At 40.0% G+C, this 21,780-nt stretch overlaps 1 protein-coding gene across 4 annotated transcripts in view; it reads left to right on the plus strand.

Moving 5' to 3' along the window:
• EXOC2 (exocyst complex component 2) overlaps window positions 1-21,780 on the plus strand; it is a 215,243-nt gene that overhangs the window by 147,913 nt on the left and 45,550 nt on the right. For all 4 annotated transcript variants that reach the window (XM_041769948.1, XM_041769949.1, XM_041769950.1 and 1 more), the window contains one exon: window positions 3,398-3,539. In XM_041769948.1, coding sequence (XP_041625882.1) covers window positions 3,398-3,539 — 142 coding nt within the window. The remainder of the gene's footprint in view (window positions 1-3,397; window positions 3,540-21,780) is intronic.

The raw sequence follows: 21,780 nt of genomic DNA on the forward strand, positions 1-21,780 counted from the left end.
TTTTTAAGATTTTATTTATTTATCCATGAGAGACACAGAGAGAGAGGCAGAGACCCAGGCAGAGGAAGAAGCAGGCTCCACGCAGGGAGCCCGATGCGGGACTCGATCCCGGGTCTCCAGGCTCACGCCCTGGGCCGAAGGCAGGTGCTCAACCACTGAGCCACCCGGGGCACTTTAAGAGGTGCTCCTATGTTCTCTATGTAGGAAGGTGTGAATACATCTACTTCTGACTGCATGATCACTAAATTAGCACCTCTTTCTCCCTTAAGACAGCCTTTCCCTGGGCCATCAGAAGCGCCCCATGAGCACCCTGTCTACCTTAACGTAAGCCATGTTCTCTGAATGTTCTGTCAATATTTTCTTGCCTTTCTTCCATGTTAGACTGTGGTTTTCTTGAAGGATGTTTTTCATTTAACTTTATTCATCACTATTGGATAATGCTTTAGTGACGGACAGACCTTTTCCTTGCATAGTAGGGTCAAGTAAACGAAGCTACATCAGTTTTGCCCGTTCTTTGACTTCACGTAAGATGGAACCATGCAGTCAGTAATCTTTTGTGTCTAGCTGCTTTTGCTCCGACTTAATGATTTTTGAGATTCATCTAAATTGTTGTTTCTGTAAGTAACTTATTTGCTTTTATTGCTGGGTTTGGATGACTCAGTTTTGTTTGATGATTGTCATTGTAAGAGACGTTGGGTTGCTTCCAGCTTAAGGCTTTTATGAATAGACTTGCTGTGAACACTGCTGGGAAGGTCTTTTGTGGACATCTGTACTCGCTCATCTTGGGATCGCCGGACGTGGACTAAGTTGATGAGGAATCCTGAATAGTTTCCCAGAGGGGATGTCTCATTTTGCGGCAGTGTAGGAGGATTCCAGTTGCTCCCCATTGTCCTTACGAACACTCAGTTTCTCTGGTAAATAATGATGTTAAGCCCTTTTTCTTATACCCTTAGATACTTATATTCAGATATCTTCTTTCTGGAAGTGCCTTTTCCGGTTTGTTTGCATATGTTTTAATTGGATTCTTTACCTTTCTATCAGTGACTTTCAGATACGTATTTTTCCTCCCAGACTATGGCTTGCTGTTTTGTTTTTACAGTGCTGTCTTTGGAGGACAGATTTCTTATTTTGATGAGATCCAATTTATCATTTTTAAAAATGTTTAATGCTTTTTATATACTGTCAGAATTTTTACCTGGTCTAGTGTCCTGAATATTTTTTTCCCAGAGGCTTTTCCCACCTAAAACTTTAGCTGTTACACTCAGGTCTATGATCTTATTAAGTATTATGTTAATATTGTGTTATTATACATATATTATTGCAGCTTTTGAGTATGTCTTAAAAAGACAGTTTTACTTATTTCCTGATATTTTTCTTACTATATTGCATGGACGAATATCTCTAGTACAATCCTGAATTAAGTGCTGCGTGGAGACATTTATCAAATCCTTTTTTTTTTTTTTTTTTTGGTCATCTGTGGAAAGAATTTCACTTTTTTATAATAGATTCTTTTTATTTACTTGCAGATTCAATTTGCCAGTAGTTTCTTAGGATTTTTATGTTTTTGGTTCATGAGGGCTGCTGTTGCTTTGTAATATTCTTTTATTGCAATATCCTCATCAGGTTTTGACATCAGGTTTTGCTTGTCTCATTAGACAAAGTAGGAAATGCTCTCAGGCTCTATCCTATGAAAAAGTGTGTGTGTGAAATTTCTTTCTTAAATGCCTGTGTGGACGCATTTTAGGTAATGAACTCAGTTTAATACATAGAGGACTGTGTGTGCCATTTTGAGAAAGTTCTGTTTTTCAGTTTTTCAATTTCCTCTATGTTGTCATACTTTTTATTTCACATGTCCAGAGTTGGTCTAATTATCTGTTTAGGTTTATGTTCCTAAATATTAGAGAAAGAGGGGGATGAAGGAGGGTAGAAGGGAACTTGGAGTTCATTACCTGCCACTGTTATCCTCAGTTGTTCATCCTTCTCAGTCTGCTACTTTGAGGATACAGCACTTTTGCAGTAAATGAGTGATACATATCCTTTGAATCTTTGCATAGCCAAAAGTATGTTTCTTGGACTCTGTTAAGTGAACGACACCTTGGCTCAATATAGGATTCTTTGACTGAATTCCTTTTATTCCTGTAGATATTATTCTAGTGACTTTAAGTTCCAGTGTTCTATCTGAGAAATCTGATGTCAGGCTGATTGTTCTTTGTACATACATAATTCCTTTTTTTTTTTTTTTTTGAACTGGAAGCTAAGAATTTTCTTTTTCTTTCTTAATTATCTAGACATTAGGCCCTTTAACAGTTTTTGCAGTGTCTCATAAGTCTAGCCGAGAACCCAACAAGCTGATTCAAATCGCAAAGTCAGTCTTTAGAGCTGGACATTTTATTCTGTTGCTTGTTTAATTATTATCTCTTCTGTGATAGTTCATATTATTCTACTTGAATTTCTGTTTCCTTTCATATAAGAGTCCTTGGATTTATCTTCGAAGTCTCTTCCTTCCTAATTTCCACCGCTTCACATCTTTTTTAAGATTTTATTTATTTATTCATGAGAGACACAGAGAGAGGCAGAGACACAGGCAGAGGGAGAGGCAGGCCCCCTACGGGGAGCCCAATGCAGGACTCGATCCCAGGACCACGGGGTCACAACCTGAGCCCAAGGCAGAGGCTCAACCCCTGAGCCACCCAGGCGTCCCCCTCTTTACATTTTTACTCTGTGCTTTGAAGTACTTATTGCACTTAGTTTCAGTCTCAGTAGTGACCATTGGTCCCCCCAGTCACTCAGTTGTTAGCTTCGAAAATCATTTGTGTTCTCTCCACAAAGTCTTCGTTTGTATTGTATGTACATTAATCTCCTTAAAGGTTTTCATTATCTCTCTGAGTCCAAGTTGTTGCTTGTCTTTTCTACAGCTGAACTTCAGTGTGGGACACACATTTCTGTTGATATATGCCAGGCTATATGGTATAGAAGCAGACAAGTCCCCCCTCGTCCACTACAGAGGCCCCTGAGCCCACAGACTCTTTATTCCCAAATTTAGGACTCTACCCATCTCCTCGGCAACTTCTTGGCCTCTTGAGTGCCAGTGAGACCAGGCGTAGACGTGGATGACCGAGGCTACCTTCCTCACCCCATCTACTTCCATTACCAGCAGGAACTCACAGCTCATGTGGGCTGAACTTTCTGGGTATCGTCCATTCATGAGGTTTAAACCTTGTTAAATAAGCTGTGTTAAGAGAGGGGTCTTTGTTACTGAAAATAAATAAAATCATGATTTTTTTTTTGTAGGAAAGTTGATAAGTACTTTTAAAATATACTGACATATTTATATTATTTTACTTTTTCCCTCATGCTCAACTAGAAAACTCAGTTATTCTTTATTATGTGTTTATAGGTTAGCATGGCCTCGTTGAAAGAATTAGACCAAAGACTCTTTGAAAATTACATCGAGTTGAAAGCAGATCCTATCGTTGGCTCCTTAGAACCTGGAATTTATGCAGGCTATTTTGATTGGAAAGACTGCCTACCTCCAACAGGTAAATGGTTTCAAGTTACTACAATTCTCTGAAAGTAGCCCAGGGCATCTAGGTCAATAAATATGGATTTTTATCAATTAGTATATTCTTAAAATGCTTTTTTTTTTCTATCCATTTTTTTCCCCGCTAGTCTGATTTTAACTTTCTCCTGGCTTAAACTGATTTTTGATAGTTTGGAACGTAGTGCACTTTTTATTATTCATACTTAAGGCTTGAAACTATTCTTAAATTCCAGAAAATAATTAATTATACCTTGTAATATCCGATCATTTTAGTAATGCACATTTGCTTCCCAGGATGTGTCTTTATTGCATGGATGGAATAGACTGTGAGTGACAGTTTAATACAATGACTTTGTGACTATCATCAAAAGTTTACTTAAAAAACCTGGTCATTTCTGTATAAGACCTAATTATTAATGCTGACAAGGTGAAGGATAGAAGAAAAACGTGTAGGAGTATGATTATCATAGTAATTTAGCAGAGAAAATTGAACCACGGAAGGATGACTGACACAGTTCTCGTATTATCTCGTGACATCAAATGAGAGTCACTTATCACTTCATCATATGTATTTTAAAAGTTACTGTTGCTTGCTGAATCAAATAAACTTTTTGATGGACCAGATAGTTATTCCTTTGTATGGAATAGTGTGGGGTACACAGAGCCAAGCTGCCTGATGACATTTTTATCTAGCAGTAGTCTTATACGGGGATGGTCATGTTCATGTCACACATAGATTCTTCTCAGGTGTATATGTGTAGGCGTGTCCGTGAATTGTCCACGTGCTTGAGTTAATCTTCGTTCTTTTACCTAATTGCTTTAAACGCCTTTTATTATTAATAATGCTTTTATTAGGTGGTGATAAGATTGTTTACTCTTTCAACACCTTTGGATTTTTACTGTGTGGTGTTCACTTTAGGTGGTGACAATATAGTGATGCCGTAGGTCAGAACTAAAAAACAATTTAAATCAAAGATATTTTACGTGAACCACAGGTATTTTATTTTCTGAAATCACAGCCATTATAGTCATCTGGGGCTTTTTACCTACAGCTGGCCACAATTAATCTTTTTTTTTTTTTCTTAAATTCTGTTACTTTTGTGTAAACATACTTTACTGTGTCCAAACTGGGTTACAGTTCATATCCCAAATATATCTTTTTAAAGTTTAAATCAGATCCTATTAGTATCTTAAAATCCTTGCAATATCTTCCCATTTTACATACAGTAAAATGTGCCAAGCAGTGCAGGGCAGGCCCTGGCCTGGTGTCCTCCACTTTGCCCACACCCACAAATGCACCCCATGGCCTCTCTCCAGCTACACGTTAGTACAGTTGCCCAGACTTTCCAAATCCTTCCACGTTAACCGCTTCAGGCCTGTTTGTTTTTGTTTTTGTTTTTGTTTTGTTTTTTTCCCTTTGCTTAGGTGGTAACTCTCCGTTACCTTCATAGGACTGACTCCTTTTTGTCATTCGGGTCTTAAACACAAACATCACCTTAGCAGCCACCAACCTGAAGAAGTGACATGGCCAGTGAACAGTTGACATGGTGTTTTATATTTAATCTGTGAAAATTACTCACATTTTATTTGTAAAATAATTATTTACAGTCTCTCTGAGTTCAGTTTGTTGCTGGTCTTTTCTACAGCAGAATTTCAATGCGTGACAGAGGTTCCTGTTTACAGGTGCTAGGCTCTACCTGGTTCCAGCATTGGCCTTTATACTGGCTCAGTTTATTAACACTAAATCCATGAGGTCCTACTTAGTGGGTTGCTTATCACTTTAAGTGAATTTGATCAACAATCCCTTTTTCAAAACTCTTGGGCCCAGATGACTTTTGGAATTTCAATATCTGTGGACTTTTAGAAAGGTACAGTGCATGCGCCACATACTATGTCACGTTCCCAGCAGGGATTTCTGCAAGGAAACGTGAATACTTAGACTAGGAGTGATGATTAGTACCTTTATTCAGATCAGGTGAGCAAATGCCATTGGAAGAGTCCACAAATTTGCAAATTCACAAACAGAAAGTTTTGCCTCTTGAATTCTGTATCTTCAGTATTCAAGATACTGCTGCTGGTCCATGATGGCTGCTTAGCAAGTGTTTGCTCAGTGGCTGCACGAGTGACCCCTGCAGCTGACCCCTGCCGGCCTCCTGGCTGCCCTCCGGCCCGGGCATGCTTCGGGCCCTTCAGGACCCGTCTCCGAAAGGAGTGCTGCTTCTGGGAGGTCTTCCTCCCATCAACCCCGGCAGGATTCTTTGTTTTCTGAATCCCTGTACCTCTCTCACAATTCCTTACTACATATACGTTATATGTGTGTATATTTTCTTACCTCTTTTTTATAGCCCCACTTTGGAAGGATTTTTAAACAAAGATGTGAGGAGATTCTTTACACATCCACAGACTTCAAAATATTCAAATATTTTTATAGAACACTGACTGAAAGTTTCAGAATCCCAAGGGATAGATATCAGAAAATCTCTTTATTTTCTACTCAAGGTGATAACGCACACCACCCAGGTGTTGGCCCTCTTGTTCTTAGCCCACTGCTGGTGAACTGAACGTCACTGCCTTGTCCTTTCTCCCATTTTTTTTTTTTTCCCTGAAGAACTAGACATAAAGAGCCGAGCTCATGGAGCAGGCTGATTCCTGCTTCTCCCTTGGCTGGCCTGCCTCCATCTCCTGTCTAAGGCAGCGGAGGGGATGGCATACATACGGTGACCGCTTTTCCTTTCTCATTTGGAGCACCTCCCCTTGTGTTTAAGTACAAAAACTATTTCATGGAAAAAGAAGAGTCTTAGTTTTGCTCTACCAAACTTTCGTGGAAGTAGTTTAGCAATCCCAGATATTCAGAAATAAAGGAGTTGTACTGTGTCAGGCCACGCATGTGCAAACACCTGCACACGCGTGCGCACACCCGCACACATGCATACACATCCTAGGTTTTAAGCGTCTCACGGACAGATGGTTTCAGTTATTTGTGTCCTCATAACATCTGATTCAGTGCCTTGCATGTAATTATCACCTACTACTTGTGGTTTTGATCGTCCTGATTTCAGCCATCTTAAGATAACCGTATTAAATATAATCTCTCGAGAGTCTGGAGGGGGTGGGGGTGGGGGTGGTGGTAAGGCTAGGACAGCGGGTGCTAAACCAACACTGTGGTCGCCCTGACTGTAAGTCGCAGCCCCTCCGGTAACTCCCCATCGCTCTTCTCTTTGCAACCCAGCTTGGGAAAAGTTGTTGCTGTTCCCTCAAAGGTTCGATGCTGGTGCTATCTGTGCTCTTGTGTCACTTGATGCCTCATCCCCTGAAGCCTGCCCTCACCGTCCCTCCAGCCATTCAGACTGTTCTCACTGAATCCACCTCCAGTGCTACGCAGTTGACCCTTGAACAACTCGGGGGGAACCGTGCAGTTCTGCTTATGTGTGGATTTTGTTAATACAGCACAGCGCCGTACATATATTTACGTTTCCTCATTTCCCTAATAACATTTTCTTTTCCCTAGTGTACTTTATCGTAAGAATATAGTATATAATACATGGAACATAACAAACGTGTCCATTGACTGTTTATGTTATTGGTAAGGCTCTGGCCAACAGCAGGCTATTAGTAATTGACTTTTGGGGGAGTCAGAGTTCTGGGTGGACCTTCCATCGTGCAGGGGTCTGCGCCCCAGTCCCCTCGTTGTTCAAAGGTCAGCTGTAGTTGGGAGTCTGATGCGCTCGCTCCTTTTCCTGTTCCGTGTTTCTGTAGTAGTCCCGTCGTTGAACCGTCCCGTCGTTGAACCGTCCCGTCGCTGAACCGTCTTCCTGAGGCTTTCTTCGGCGTCCCTGATCCCACTACTAGTTGTAGCCTTAGTTCCTCTGTGGACGGGCCTCTCTTCCTCTGCGTAGCCTTGCACTGCTGATTTCCCCAGGACTTCCTTTGTTCTTGCCAGACTATCCCCAGACTATCGCTGAGCAATCTCATCTGCTGATCTTTGACTGGTGCCTCCAGCAGCCTAACCTCTCCACTCTGAGCTCAAGGTCTTTCTATGGACCTTCCTAGTAGACCTCTCCATCGGAACATTCCGGACACCCCTTCAGCTTAGCCGTCCGAGCAAGCTCAGCACCTTGGCTTTCCCATCATCTCCGGGTCCGCTCTCTCTGCTACTGGACCTCCTGACCCTGGGAAGGTGAAGACATCAGCCTAGGCCCCCCTCCCCGTCTTGTTCTAGGAAACGGTTAGTTACAAGTCCTCTCATCCCCATTTCTGAGTTCTGCCCCTCTTCATGTGTTAGAGTTTTCCTGTCAGGATACCTGAGGGTTCTCCTCTGCTGGGTCCCAGCACCCCACCTTGCCCGATTCACGTTCACCTCTGCCCTTTTGAAAAGCTGGTCTTTCTAAAACAGAAACGGAATCAGTGACTCCTCTGATTAGAGCCCTTCGGAAGACCCGTCCTCCCTCAGGCTGAAGCCCAAGCTCCCTGGAGCTGCTAATGCTTCTGCTTGGCGTGTGGCGGCTGCTAGGGCCCCGCGCTCCGTCCCGCCCGGCTCGGTGCCCTCCTCCAGGCAGCAGGCGGTCAGGGCCCCTGCCCCCGCTCTGGCCCCAGGCCCTGCCTCCTGGGGAAGCTTCCCTTCATCCCTCCAGGTGGCTGGTGTCCCCCAGCCTCTGGTCCCCGCAGCACTCCCGTGCCGAGCGGTCACCACCTGCTTGCTGCTCCTCTGCTCTGCGACCGTCTGCGCCGTGGCCAATCGATCGCTTCCTTCCCACGTGCAGGTGTAGCACGGCCCAGCCGGCCAGGGGAGGCTTCGACGTTGGGCAGGTGAGCGAGGCCGCGGATAGCAGGGGGGGGGGGGCACTCCTCGAGTGTTGGCTTCGAGCGCTTGCTCTCTGGTTTTGCGGTGATTTTTCTCACTTTTCGGTAGGAGGGTTCATCATATAATCCAGTTTCCACTGTTTCTCTTGTTCACTTTTTCAAGGTGGTGCACAGTTGATATATGGATATCACAGATTCAATATTTATTGAATTGAGTTAAAATGAGCCTTTTGGCATTCATCTTGTCTTCCGTGAATCCTCATGTGCCAGCTTTATGCCCTCCCTAGGTTTTGAGCAATTGTGTTTGAGTTAAAGTGTGAGTATGAAGCATATCCAACATGTAGGCCGTTGTGTGGCACTGCCTGGTTTAAATGAATTTAGCTAAATTTAAGGTTTTCTCCAACGATTAGCTTGCGTTGAACGGAATTGTTAGCTCTGACATTGTTCTACACTATTGGGTTTACGTTCAGGATTAGGAGACGGCACGTGCTGTTTCTCGAGGGAGCAGACCTCGGCGCAGCCTCTCCAGGTTTCCCGCGTGGCCGGCGGTTGCTGGCCCAAGATTTGGCCCCTGAGCGTCGGTCGTCACAGCCGTTTGCTCGTGTCCACCTCCACCGAAGCCTCATCCCCTCGCGGCGACGCGGGCGAGCCTGTCTCTCCACCTGCTCCCAGCGCCTGCCTCGGAGCTCCCCTGACCAGCCTGCGCCGCGACAGCAGCTCTGGCCATCGGCTCACCTCTCTAAAGGGGTCTTGCAAAGAGCCGCTCAGGAGGCCTGTCGCTCCCGGAGACGGTGGTTGCCGGCCGGTGTCACTCCACGCTACGTCCTGGAACGTGGCCGCAGGGAGTCGCAAGGGGACGAGGACTGCGGTGGCAGTGCCACCCGTTAGGGCTTTGGGTTTCCACTTCACTGAATTGGATGATTCAATGATTCAGAGTTCCCAGGCCTTCCCTTTGTGATATTTATTTAAGATGCTCAAAGTCTCTTCTCTATCATCTTCATATTTTCTCAGCCATGAAATTGAACTAGTACAAGCCATCAGAGTTTGTGGACTCTGGGTAACTTTTTTTTTATAGAAAATTAGTATTCTGCCGGCCGTGTGACATTAAGCGATAAGGCTTTTTACCTCATTTATTTTAAAAAAGATAAACATCCTATCATGAACAGAGGGCACATGGCACTGCAGTGTCAGCAATTTATTTACTTTTCTCAGATTTCAAAAACGCTTAGAAATTGTCAGTGTCCGTTTCACTTTTAGGAACTGTTTTTAGTTCTGTTCTCTGTGTAGTTTTGACTTCATGATCGCTAACTGAACCTCAGTCCTGCATAGTCATTTAGTGATTTTTAGTTTGTTTAAAGTTGACTTAAGTTGAGACTTCATGTAAAGTGAACAACCAAAATAGTTTGACTGTTAATCTTCCAAAACAATTTCAATTAACAGCCCTAATATTACCTTTAGGGTTTTCATCTTGAATAACTGAATTTTGCAAATCATATAGGTAACTGATTACTTATTACTGTAGTTAGCAATAAATTAAGTTTCCAATACTGTATGTAGTAATTTTAAAAAAATCCAGTTGATTAATTTCATGATTCAAGAGGAGGTATCCGTTAGAGCTATAGCTCTGCTTTTTTTTTTTTTATTATTATTATTTTTTTTATTTATGATAGTCACAGAGAGATAGAGAGAGAGGCAGAGACACAGGCAGAGGGAGAAGCAGGCTCCATGCCCCGGGAGCCCGACGTGGGATTCGATCCCGGGTCTCCAGGATCGTGCCCTGGGCCAAAGGCAGGCGCCAAACCGCTGCGCCACCCAGGGATCCCTAGCTCTGCTTTTTTTAACCTGACAGTTGGATATTTAAATTGCTGTCACCTCTTTATTTGTGTATATGTCAAGAAAGATGATTCTGGTTAGTTGTGAGTCACCTGAGTGTTTAATTGTTCTATTATCCATAGTTATTAAGAGCTCTGAGTATTTGCATTTGATAAATTTTAGCTAAATTAGGAATATTATTCTCCATTTACAAAAATACACATGGAACTTCACATCTTCAAAATAGCTTAAGAAAAATAATTTTTCTTTTTAAATTTTTATTTAAATTTGATTTTAATGATTTTTCTTATCTAAAAGGCATAAAAACATATATATTCCTTATAGATATTTAACAAATAAACTTAATCATTTTACATGCATAAAGTAGTTAATTGATTTTTAATTATTAATTTTTTATTGAGGTACAGTTGTCATGAAATAATATATTAGTTCAGGTATAAACATACTTATTCAGCAATTCTATACATTATCAAATGCTTACATAGTAAATTTAGTTACCTTTTGCCACCGTACAAAATTATTAAAATATTATTGACTATATTCCCTGTCCTGTACTTTTCATCCCTGTGACATATTTACTTTATGACTGGAAGTTTGTATTTCTTAATCTCCTTTATTTCATCCATCCCCCCACCCGCCTCCCCTTTGATAACCACCAGTTTGTTCTGTGTTTATGAGTTTATTTCTGGTTTTGTTTGTTCTGTTTCTTAGATTCCACATATAAATGAAATCATATGATTTTTTTTTTCCAATATGACCTATTTCACTTAGCATAATACCTTCTAGGTTCATCCATGTTGTTGCAAATGGCAAAATCTTGTTCTTGTCACGTCTGAGTAATATTCCATTGTATGTATGTACCATGTCTTCTTTATCCATTTACCTATTGGTGGATACTTGGGATGCTCCTGTGTCTTGGCTGTTGTAAATAATGCTGCAGTAAACATAGGGGTGCATTTGTCTTTCATGGTTTTTTTTTCATGTTCAGTGTTTTTGTTTTCTTCTGGTGAATACCCAGAAATGGAATTACCGGGTCATATGGTATTTCTGTTTTTAATTTTTTGAGGGACCTTCGTATGGTTTTTTTTGTAGTAGCTGCACCAATTTACACTCCTGCTGAGAGCGCACAAATGTTTCCTTTCTCCACATCCTTACCAGCACGTGTTGTTTCTTGTCTTTTTGAACTAGCCATTCGGACAGGTATGAGGAAATATCTCATTGCAGGTTTGATGTGCATTTCCCTGATGATGAGTGATGTTGAGCTTCTTTTCACGTGTGTCTTGGCCATCTCCATGGCTCCTTTGGAGAAATGTCTATTGCAATCCTCTGCCCTTTTAATTGGATTATTTGTGGGGTGTCTTTCGGTGTTGAGTTGTATGAGTTCTTTATATATTTTGGATATGACCCTTTAATGAATGTCATCATTTGCGAGTATCTTCTCACATTCAGTAAGTTAGTTGCCTTTTCACTTTATTGATGGTTTCCTTTGTTATACAGAAACTTGGTTTGATGTAGTCTCAATTGTTTATTTTTGCCTTTGTTAACCTTTCCCTGAAGGAGACAGATGAAAAAAAATTCCACTAAGGCTGATGTCCAAGAGGTGACTACCTATGTTTTCTTTAGGAGTTTTATGGTTTCAACTCTCACATTGAAGTCTTTAACCCATTTTTTTTTTTTAAGATGTATTTATTTGAGAGAGAGGGGAAAAGAGAGAGAGGGCATGCACAGGTGGAGGGGATGGGGCAGAAGGAGGGGGAGAGAATCTGAAGGCGACTCCCTGCTGGTAGTAGTTTCTTACAAAACTTTGTATTCTGGGGATCCCTGGGTGGTGCAGCAGTTTAGCGCCTGCCTTTGGCCCAGGGCGCGATCCTGGAGACCCGGGATCGAATCCCACGTTGGGCTCCCAGTGCATGGAGCCTGCTTCTCCCTCTGCCTGTGTCTCTGCTTCTCTCTCTCTCTCTCTCTCTCTCTCTCTCTCTCTCTCTGTGTGTGTGACTATCATAAATAAATAAAATTAAAAAAAAAAAACTTTGTATTTCTGTGTGTAAATTTAACTTTTCATCTCTTATTTCTGATTTCATTTATTTGAGCCCTCTGTTTTCCTGATGAGTGTGATAAAGGGTTATCCATTTTGTTTATCTTTTTAAAGAACCTGCTTTTAGTTGCATTGATCTTTTCTATTGTTCCTTTAGTCTTCATTTCGTATTTTCTATTCAGATCTTTATTATCTCTCTCCTTCTACTAAAATTAGGCTTCATCTGTTCTTTTTTTTATAATTCCTGTAGTTGTAAGGGTAGATTTTTTTATTTGAAATTTTTCTTGTTTCTTGATTGCTGTAAACTTCCTTCTTAGAACCACTTTTGCTGTGTCCCAAAGATTTTGAACCATTATGTTTTCATTTATCTTCAGATTTTTTTTTTAATTTCTTCTCTGATTTATTCACTGATCCATGCTACTGAAAGTAACATATTGTTTGGCTTCTCTGTTTTTGTGATTTTACCAGTTTTTTTAAAAATTGATTTTTAGTTTTATTAGCATTGTGGTCAGAAAAGATGCTTACTATGATTTCAATCTTAAAATTATTGAGAACCTGTTTTGTGACCTAAACACATCATCTATGCTGGAGAATGTCCATGTGCACTTGAAGAGAATGTGTATTCTGTTTTTGGATGAAATGTTCTGTATATATCTAAGTCTGTCTGGTCTAATGTGTTGTTCAGAGCTGTCTCCTTATTGATTTTTTCTGTCTGGTTGATCTATCATTGATGTAAATGGGGCGTTAAAGTCTCCTACTATTACTGTGTTACTGTTAATACTTGCTTTATACATTTAAGTGCTCCTATGTTGGGTACATAGATGTTTGCAATTGTTATATCCTCTTGTAGGATTAATAGCTATATCATTATATAATACCCTTCTTTATCTCCTATTCTCCTTTTTGCCCAAAGTCTTTTTTGTCTGGTATAAGTATTGCTACATCAGCTTTTTTTTTTTTTTTTTTTTTGCTACTATTTGCATGAAATAGCTTTTTCCATCCCTTTGCTTCCAGTCTATATGTTTTTAGGTCTGAACTGAGAGTCTTGGAGATTGCATATAGATAGATAGTTCTTATATTTTTTTTATCCATTCATTCACTCTGTCTTTTGATATGAGCATTTAGACTGATTATGTTTATTTATATATTTTTAAAAATTTCATTAAAAATTCTTAAATCTAGTATAATTAATACACAAGGATGTATTAGTTTCGGGTGAATGGTATAGTGATTTCACAATTCTATACGTTACTCAGGGCTCATCAAGATAAGTGTCCTCTTCATCCCCATCCTTGACCAGTCACGTATCTGGTAACCATCAGTTTATTAACTGTTGTTAAGAGTATGTTTTTCATTTGTCTCTTTTTTCTTCATTCATCGTTTTGTTTCATAAATTCCATGTATGAGTTAAATCATGTAGTATTTGTCTTTGTCTGACTTACTGCACTTAACTATCACATACTCTAGCTCCATCCATATTGTTGCAAATGGCAAGATTTCATTATTTTTTATGCTAAGTAGTATTCCATTGTGTGTCTGTGTGTGTATACACCACAACTTCTTTATCCCTTCATCTGTTGATGGGACACATGGATTGCTTCCATAATTTGGCTATTGTAGATAATGCTGTTATAAACTTAGGGGTGTGGGATCCCTGGGTGGCGCAGCGGTTTGGCGCCTGCCTTTGGCCCGGGGCGCGATCCTGGAGACCCGGGATCGAATCCCACGTCAGGCTCCCGGTGCATGGAGCCTGCTTCTCCCTCTGCCTATGTCTCTGCTTCTCTCTCTCTCACTGTGTGCCTATCATAAATAAATAAAATTTAAAAAAAAATAAAAAATAAATAAATAAACTTAGGGGTGCATATATCTTTTCAAACTAGTGTTTTTGTATTCTTTGGGCAAATACCCAGTAGTGGGATTACTGGATCATGTGGTGTAATTCCTTTTTCAGTTTTTTGAGGAACCTCTATACTATCTTCCCCAGTGGCAGCACCAGTTTGCATTCCCACCAACAGTACACGAGGGGTCCTTTTTCTCTACATCCTCACCAACACTTATTGTTTCTTATGTTTTTGATAATAGCCATTCTGATTTGCATTTTGCTGATGATTTAGTGATGTTGAGCATCTTTTCATGTGTCGGTTGGCCATTTGTAGGTTTTCTTAGGAGAACTGTGTGTTCATGTCTTCTGCCCATTTCTTGCTGGGTTATTTGTTTTTTGTTGTTGTTGGGGTTTTTTTTTAGGGGGGGATGTTGATTTTGATAAGTTATTTATAGATTTGGATAGTAACCCTTTATGAGAAATGTCTGAATTCATTTCTCAGTTCTACTAGTTTTTTGGTGGAGTCTTTAGGGTTTTCTGTATATAGTATCACATCAACTGTAGTGAAAGTCGTACTTCATTCTAACCAATTTGGATGCCTATTATTTCCTCTTGATTTCAGATGGCTGTGGTTAGGACTAGTACTATGTTGAATAAAGGAGGTGAAAGTAGATATCCTTGTCCTGTTCTTGGCCTTAAGGGAAAAGCTCTCATTTTTTCAACATTGGGTATGATGTTAACTCTGTGTCATATATGGTCTTTATTATACTGAAGTATATTCACTCTAAACCTACTCTGTTGAGGGTTTTTATCAGGAAAGGATATTCTGTATTGTCAAATGCTTTTTCTGTATCTACTGAAATGATATGACTTTTATACTTTCTCTTGTTGATGTGATATATCACACTGATTGATTTGAGAACATTGAACCCCCTTGTATCCCAATAACAAATCCCACTTGATCACAGTGAATGATTGTTTTTTAATGTATTATTGTATTCAGTTTGCTAGCATTTTTGAGGATTTTTGCATCTATGTTCATCAGAGATACTGGCTTGTAGTTCTCCTTTCTGCAGCATCTTTATCTGGTTTTAGTATCAGGGTAGTGCTGGCCTCATAAAATGAAATTGGAAGCTTTCCTTACTCTTCTATTTTTTGGAATAACTTGAGAAGATTAAGTATTAACTATTCTTTAAAGGTTTTGTAGAATTCACCTGTGAATCCATCTGATCTTGGATCTTTGTTTGTGGAGAGTTTTTTGATTACTGACTCAATTTCTTTGCTGTTAATCGGTCTTCTCAAATTTTGTTTCTTCCTGGTTCTGTTTTGGGAGGTTATACCATTTCTAGGAATTTATCCATTTCTTCTAGACTGCCCAATTTGATGGCAAATAATTTTGCATAGTATTCTCTTATAATCCTTTGCATTTGTCTTGTTGATTGTCATCTCTCCTCTTTGATTTTTGATATTGTTTATTTGAGTCCTCTCTCTCTCACTCTCTCTCTCTCTTTTTAATGAGTCTGGCTAAAGGATTATCACTTTCCTTGGTCCTTTCAAAGAACCAGCTCCTGGTTTCATTGATCTGTTCTATTGTGTTTTTACTTTCTATTTCCTATGTATCTGCTCTAATCTTAATTATTTCCTTCTTTCTGCTGGTTTGGGGTTTTGCTTGTTCTTTTTTTAGCTTTCTTAGGCATAAGGTTAGCTGTTTGAGATTTTTCTTGCTTCTTGAGGTAGGCTTTGCTATAAACTTCCCTCTTAGAACAGCTTTTACAGCATCCCAAAGATTTTAGAGTGGTGTGTTTTCATTTTCTTTTGTCTCCGTAAATTTTTTAATTTCCTTTTTGAATTCTTGGTTGACCTATTCACTGTTTAGTAGCATGTTATTTAACCTCCATGTATTTGTGTTCTGTTGTGGTTGATTTCTAGTTTCATGGCATTGTCAGAAAAGATGCATTGGTATGACTTCAGTCATTTCAAATCTGTTGAGACTTGTTTTGTGGCCTAACACATAATCTCTGCTGGAGAATGTTCCATGAGCACTTGAAAAGAATTTATGTTCTTTCTTAAATCCATCTGGTCCAATGTGTCTTTCAAAGCCACTGTTTGAAAGTGTTTCAAACAGTTTCCTTGTTGATTTTTTCTGTCTGGTCCTTGAGAGAAGGGATCTGTAACCAGATTGGGAAAACTCCCAAGGCCTCCTAGTTTGGAGGGGTGGGGAAGGTCCACAGGAGAATACCTGGTGTGCTGTTACCAAGATAGGTAGAGAGTCTTGTCATCGTGTTGCTTCTACAGGAGTCTGTGTATCTAGGCTGGGGCATGGGGAGGGAAATGGTATTGCCAGCTCTTTCATAGTTAGGGAAGTCTCCCAAAGATCCCTGCTCATCCAGCACAGGCTCTGAGATCATTAAATAAATCTCCTTCCTATAAATCCCAGGCATTTTTTAAACTGCTGCTTCTGTGCTGTATCTCATCAGTGCTGTTTGTTGTGCTGTCTCTTTAAGGGTGGAGATTCAGTTCCCTTTTGCCCTCCTAGCTCTCCTAGTGCTGAGCCAGCTGGTCTTTAAGATTTGAGGTTGATGGTAAAAACTCCAGAAGCCAGGTGCCTCTGGCTTTGAAAGCCAAGTTTTATGAGGATTTGTCTTCCCAGAGCATGCCCCCTATGCCTGGAGAGCCCAGCACGGGATCCACTCTTCTCCACTCTCCATGCCTCATAGCCTCCCTCTCTCCTGTGGACACTCCCACAGATTCATTTGCCTCCTGACCCCATTTCTGCCCTTGCTACCCTTTTAAATGTAGCCTTTCCTCTACATTTACTGTGGAGAGTCTGTTATGCCAGTCTTTGAGTCATTTTCTTGCTTACTTACATGGCTCTGTGTGTTACCTAGTTTATCTGTGGAACAAGGTAAGCCCAAGATCCTCCTACTCCACCATCTTCTCTGAAAGTCCTCTAGACTTTGCTGGAGCTGAGACAGAGCAATTCAGAGTGCTTCAGGTAAGAGATGCCCTGATGGGATGGCTGGAGCTAAAGTAGATGAGGGCTGGCAAGTCCCATGGCACCCTGCACTGTGGCTACCCTCCCAGGACTGCTGGAGCTGGGATAGGCCCCCCCCTGTAGGGGACAGCAGGACAGCTGGAGATTTCATGGGCAAGGGCCTCCCTGGTGAGACAGCTGGGGCAGGGATGGGCATAGGTGTAGAGGCTGCCTTGGGAGGATGGTCAGAGGTGTTTTGGGCTAAGAGCCCCGGTCTTGTTGGGGTGGCAGGTCAGCTGGAGCATCTGAACCCTGTTCTCACCTGTGTTATCAAGGTAGAGGGAGAACATAAATGTTTCTCACCAGCACCTCCAACCCTGGAGAGACTTTAGTAGTGGTTTCCTATTGTTTTTTGGACTCTCTAAGGTTAGAAATGGGTTTCTTTCACTTAATACTCTAGTTTCCTGTAAAACCACTGTTCTTTTATTGTGTCCCAGGTTGGACAAATGTGTACTTGGGAGCCTTTAGTGCTGTCCCTCCCCACTACACTTTGCAGTGTTGGGGGTGGGTTTCCTGTAGTTCCCATGTTTTGTTTTGTTTTGTTTTAAGATTTTACTTATTTATTCATGAGAAACAGAGAGAGAGAAAGAGAGACAGGCAGAGGGAAAAGCAGGCTTCATGCAGGAAGCCCGACGTGGAACTCAACCCCGGGACTCCAGGATCACAGCCTGGGCCAAAGGCAGACGCTAACCGCTGAGCCACCCAGGGATCCCCATAGTTCCCATGTTTTTATCTCTCTTGCCATATGTGGTTCCTCTAGCCTTTGTTGTACAAAAGCTTTTCAATCAGCCCTTCTTCAGGAGGAATTACTCTCTATGTGGGTGTAGATTCAGCATGTCCATAGGAGGAAGTGAATTCTGGGTCTTCCTTTGGAGACGCCATCTTGGAGCCAAAGGCAGATGCTCAGCTTTTCTAAAGTCTGTGGTTAGTCCATAAGAGCCACTGCGTACTTCTGTTATTTTTTTACATTTTATCACTTTAAATAGTTCAAAGCTGAGGCCAGTTTAGCATTTCTAAAGAACAAGATGTTAGAAGAATAGAGATAGGGGCTCCTGGGTGACTCAGTTTCATGAGCCGTGAGATGGAGCCCCGCATCAGGCCTCATACTCAGCTGGGAGTCTGCTTGAGGATTCTGTATCTCTCCCTGCCCCCCTTCACTCTCTCTCTCCCTCTCTCTCTCTCTCTCTCTCTCTCGCGCGCGCGCACACACACACACACAAAATGGATAAGTAAATCTTTGAGGAAAAAAAAAAGGATGGAGATAAAATATCTTTTATTTGATTTGCAAAAAATGGAGAGCTACAGGCCTTAAAGCTTGATTTTTTTTCTTTCAGAAAATGGATCATTAAAATGTTTAAAGGCCTTTGTAAAATAATAAGGTGTGTGTGTTACATATGTATGATTTATGCTGTGCACCCATATACATGTTACTATGTGTATATATAGCATTTATTGACTACACACTATGTGCCAGGTAGAGGGCTTTACATGGATTATCTGATTTAATCCTCATAACAGCACCTCAAGCAGCAGCAGATATTTTTGTTTCATCTTATTTTATAGGTGCCATTGGGCACAGAAGAGTGTAAGTAAATTGCCTTAGGTCACATGGTTAGGAAACAGTGGAGCTGGGATCTAGAGTTCACATCCAGGCAGGCCCTACCTAAAAGCACTATATCATGATGTTAGAGAACTAAAAATTGCCATTAAAAATCTATTAAGAAAGAGAAGAATAAGCACAAATCATGAAATTCACAAAAGAATTTTCCATAAAATGGCCAATAAACATGAAAAGATACTAAAACACATCAGTATTCAATACAAATTAAAGTAGCATTGTCATTTTTCATAAAATGCTCTAGAATGGCAAATGTGTAAAGCTTGATACTGCCAGCTTTTGGCAAAAGTACTGAGACATGAACTATCCCATCATAATTCAATACCAATATAGTATACTAGCACATTTCTAGATATTGGCACATCTATACCAATATAGTATACTAGGATTTATTAAATACTGTGCATTCTTTATAATGAAAGAGGTAGCTACACACTCTTTTAAGGTAGATGAAATGGAGACAGACAGATACTGTTCATATATTTGGTAGAAAAATATGTTCATTATTCTATCACTTTTATTTTAAAAAGACATATCATTTATAGTAGTATGTACAATTGCCATGTGCAAATGTATCTTGACAAGGGATAGGAAGTAGAATTTCAGAAAACTATAGTTTTCTACTCTAAAATTTGGTGTTTGAGTATTTTCAAGGAGCATCCATTTTTATCTTAAAAAGAATTTTACATCTTTAAAAATGAAGAAAAACTATCCATGGAGTCAACATATTCAAAAAAGAAGCATTTAATACTAATTTATTTTCTTCATAGACACATATGATTTGATAGTCAAAGAAATGACATAGAGGACAAATTAGGATTTCAGCAAGTTATTTGACTCTTTTTCCTGGTGTGCTTTTGGGATCATCACTGCTGGAGTAAGTACAGCCAGAGTGTCTTAGTGTCAGATAAGAGGGAAATCTCTAGTTATTGCAAGAGGCTTTTTAAAAATCCATGTTTAACATTTTATTAGCCATTTGAAAATGGAAGAATAAAAACTCTTATCCAGGTCTATGAATAAAAACCCAGTAAGTTAGCTTATGTAATATCAGTGTCTTACATTTACATTATACACTGCTTTACTGTAAGCCTGTGACGGAAGTATTCTAACATTAATGACAGCAGTTAGCATGTGTTGTTAGTACTAGCACATCGTCAAAAATAATAAATTTCAGAGGAATTCTGGTTTCCAGAAATGACAAATCAACTCCTATCACGCTAACTCTTCCAAAGTTAAACATTTTAAACTCTGCATAGAATGTAAGAAATAACTATTTGAAACACTGGAAAGTCATAGAAAGCAACTAGAAACTGTATGGGACACTCGACCTTTGAAGGAGGGGAACCTGTACTGGCCAAGATCTGCCTCTATCTGGCTTTCCCCTGAAAGCTTTCCTGTGTGTAGCATTTGGTGATTATTACTCCAGCAGAAAGCCACAGACCTGGGCTACAGGGCACGTAGCCCAAAGAAAGTAACAGTAGGTGGTAACTGGCATCTGGAGATAATTAATATGTGGGTAATTATCAAAGGCAAACTTTGTTTTATTTAGTTTTCAACTTTTTAAAGACAATCAACTGCTTGATGCAAGAAAAATCCGTATAATTTATTACGTTCATAGTCCAAAACCTTTTTTTTTGTACAAAACTCCAAGTCCAGATTCTTTACTAGTAATTATGTGAAGCATTAAGGAAGAAGTAATACTAATTTTATACAAGCTTTATCAGTCGACATAGAAGTAGACATGTCTAATTTTATTTTGTGAAGCCAACATAACCCCAGACCAAAAATCTAACAAGGGCATCCCAGGAAAAGAATATTACAGACCAGTCTCTTGCATGACCATTGAAGAAAAAAATTTAACAAATTCTTTAGCAAATCAAATGAAGCAATGTTATTATTATTAATCTGTACAATGGGCTACTAATATATTATGACCAAGTAAGGTTCATCTCGGGCATGCATGGTTATAGAAACATTTGAAAATCGCTGTATGGGCAGCCGAAAAACAGTGTGATCATCTCAATAAGTGCAGAGAAAGCACTTAACAAAACTCTGAGCCAACTAGAAATAGAAGGAAACTTCTTAAGCCTGATAAAAAGATGGACAAAAATCCTACAGCTAATGTCATATGATGATGAAATATGGAATACTTTCCCTTAAGATTAGGAAGGAGACTAGGATGTCCACCCTCACCCCTCTACTCAACACTACCCTGGAGGTCCTAGGTATTGTAACAGAGCAAGAAAACAAAACAAGTGAAAGTATTTTCATTCCTAGGCTTTACCGATATGTATGTAGAAAATTCTGAGGAATCCAGAAAAGTACTATTTTAAGTAAATTTATTAAGATCGCAGGTTACAGACTCAATGTACAAAAATTAATTTTACTTAAAATTCAGTAATATATAGCAAAAAATGGGAAATGAACTGCTTAAAGTTTCATTTGCAATAGCATCAAAACATATACACAATTAGGAATAAATTGAACCAAAGACATTTAAGACCTCTTCACTGAAAATTGGAAATCACTATTAAATGAAATTAGAGAAAACAAATGGACTTGGACGATGTGGTCATCACAGCTTTATTCATAACAGCCAAAAACCGGGAACAGCCTGACCATCCATTCAAGGGGAGGTTATATGACATTGGAGTATATTCATACTAGGCAACAGTATCCATACAGCGGGGGTCTCCTCATCCTTGCTATGTTGTTACCCATCCCTGTGAATGGATTTCAAGAACATGTTGAAGCAAAATGAGCCAAACACAGAAGGGTACATAGTATGAGATTCCATTTAAGTGAAATTGAAGTACGGGCGGTAACCAAGCTATGGTGACAGAACCAGAGTGACAGTGGCCTGATAAGGAATGTAGGTGGTAGGACCGGCTGAGAGGTACCTTGGAAATGCTCCTCATCATGATTGTGCTGGAGGATGCAAGTTACACACTTTTATCAAATCCCATCAAATTGTACACTTACCCTCTGTGTGTTCAGTACATGTAGATTTTACCTAAACATTATTATTTTTTACCGTAAAAAGTTCAGTGACTAGAAAAAACTTTAAAGCCATACAATAAAAATTGAACTACTAGAG

The sequence above is a fragment of the Vulpes lagopus genome, chromosome 10 (assembly GCF_018345385.1).
Source record: "Vulpes lagopus strain Blue_001 chromosome 10, ASM1834538v1, whole genome shotgun sequence".
NCBI classification, from domain to species: Eukaryota; Metazoa; Chordata; class Mammalia; order Carnivora; family Canidae; genus Vulpes; species Vulpes lagopus.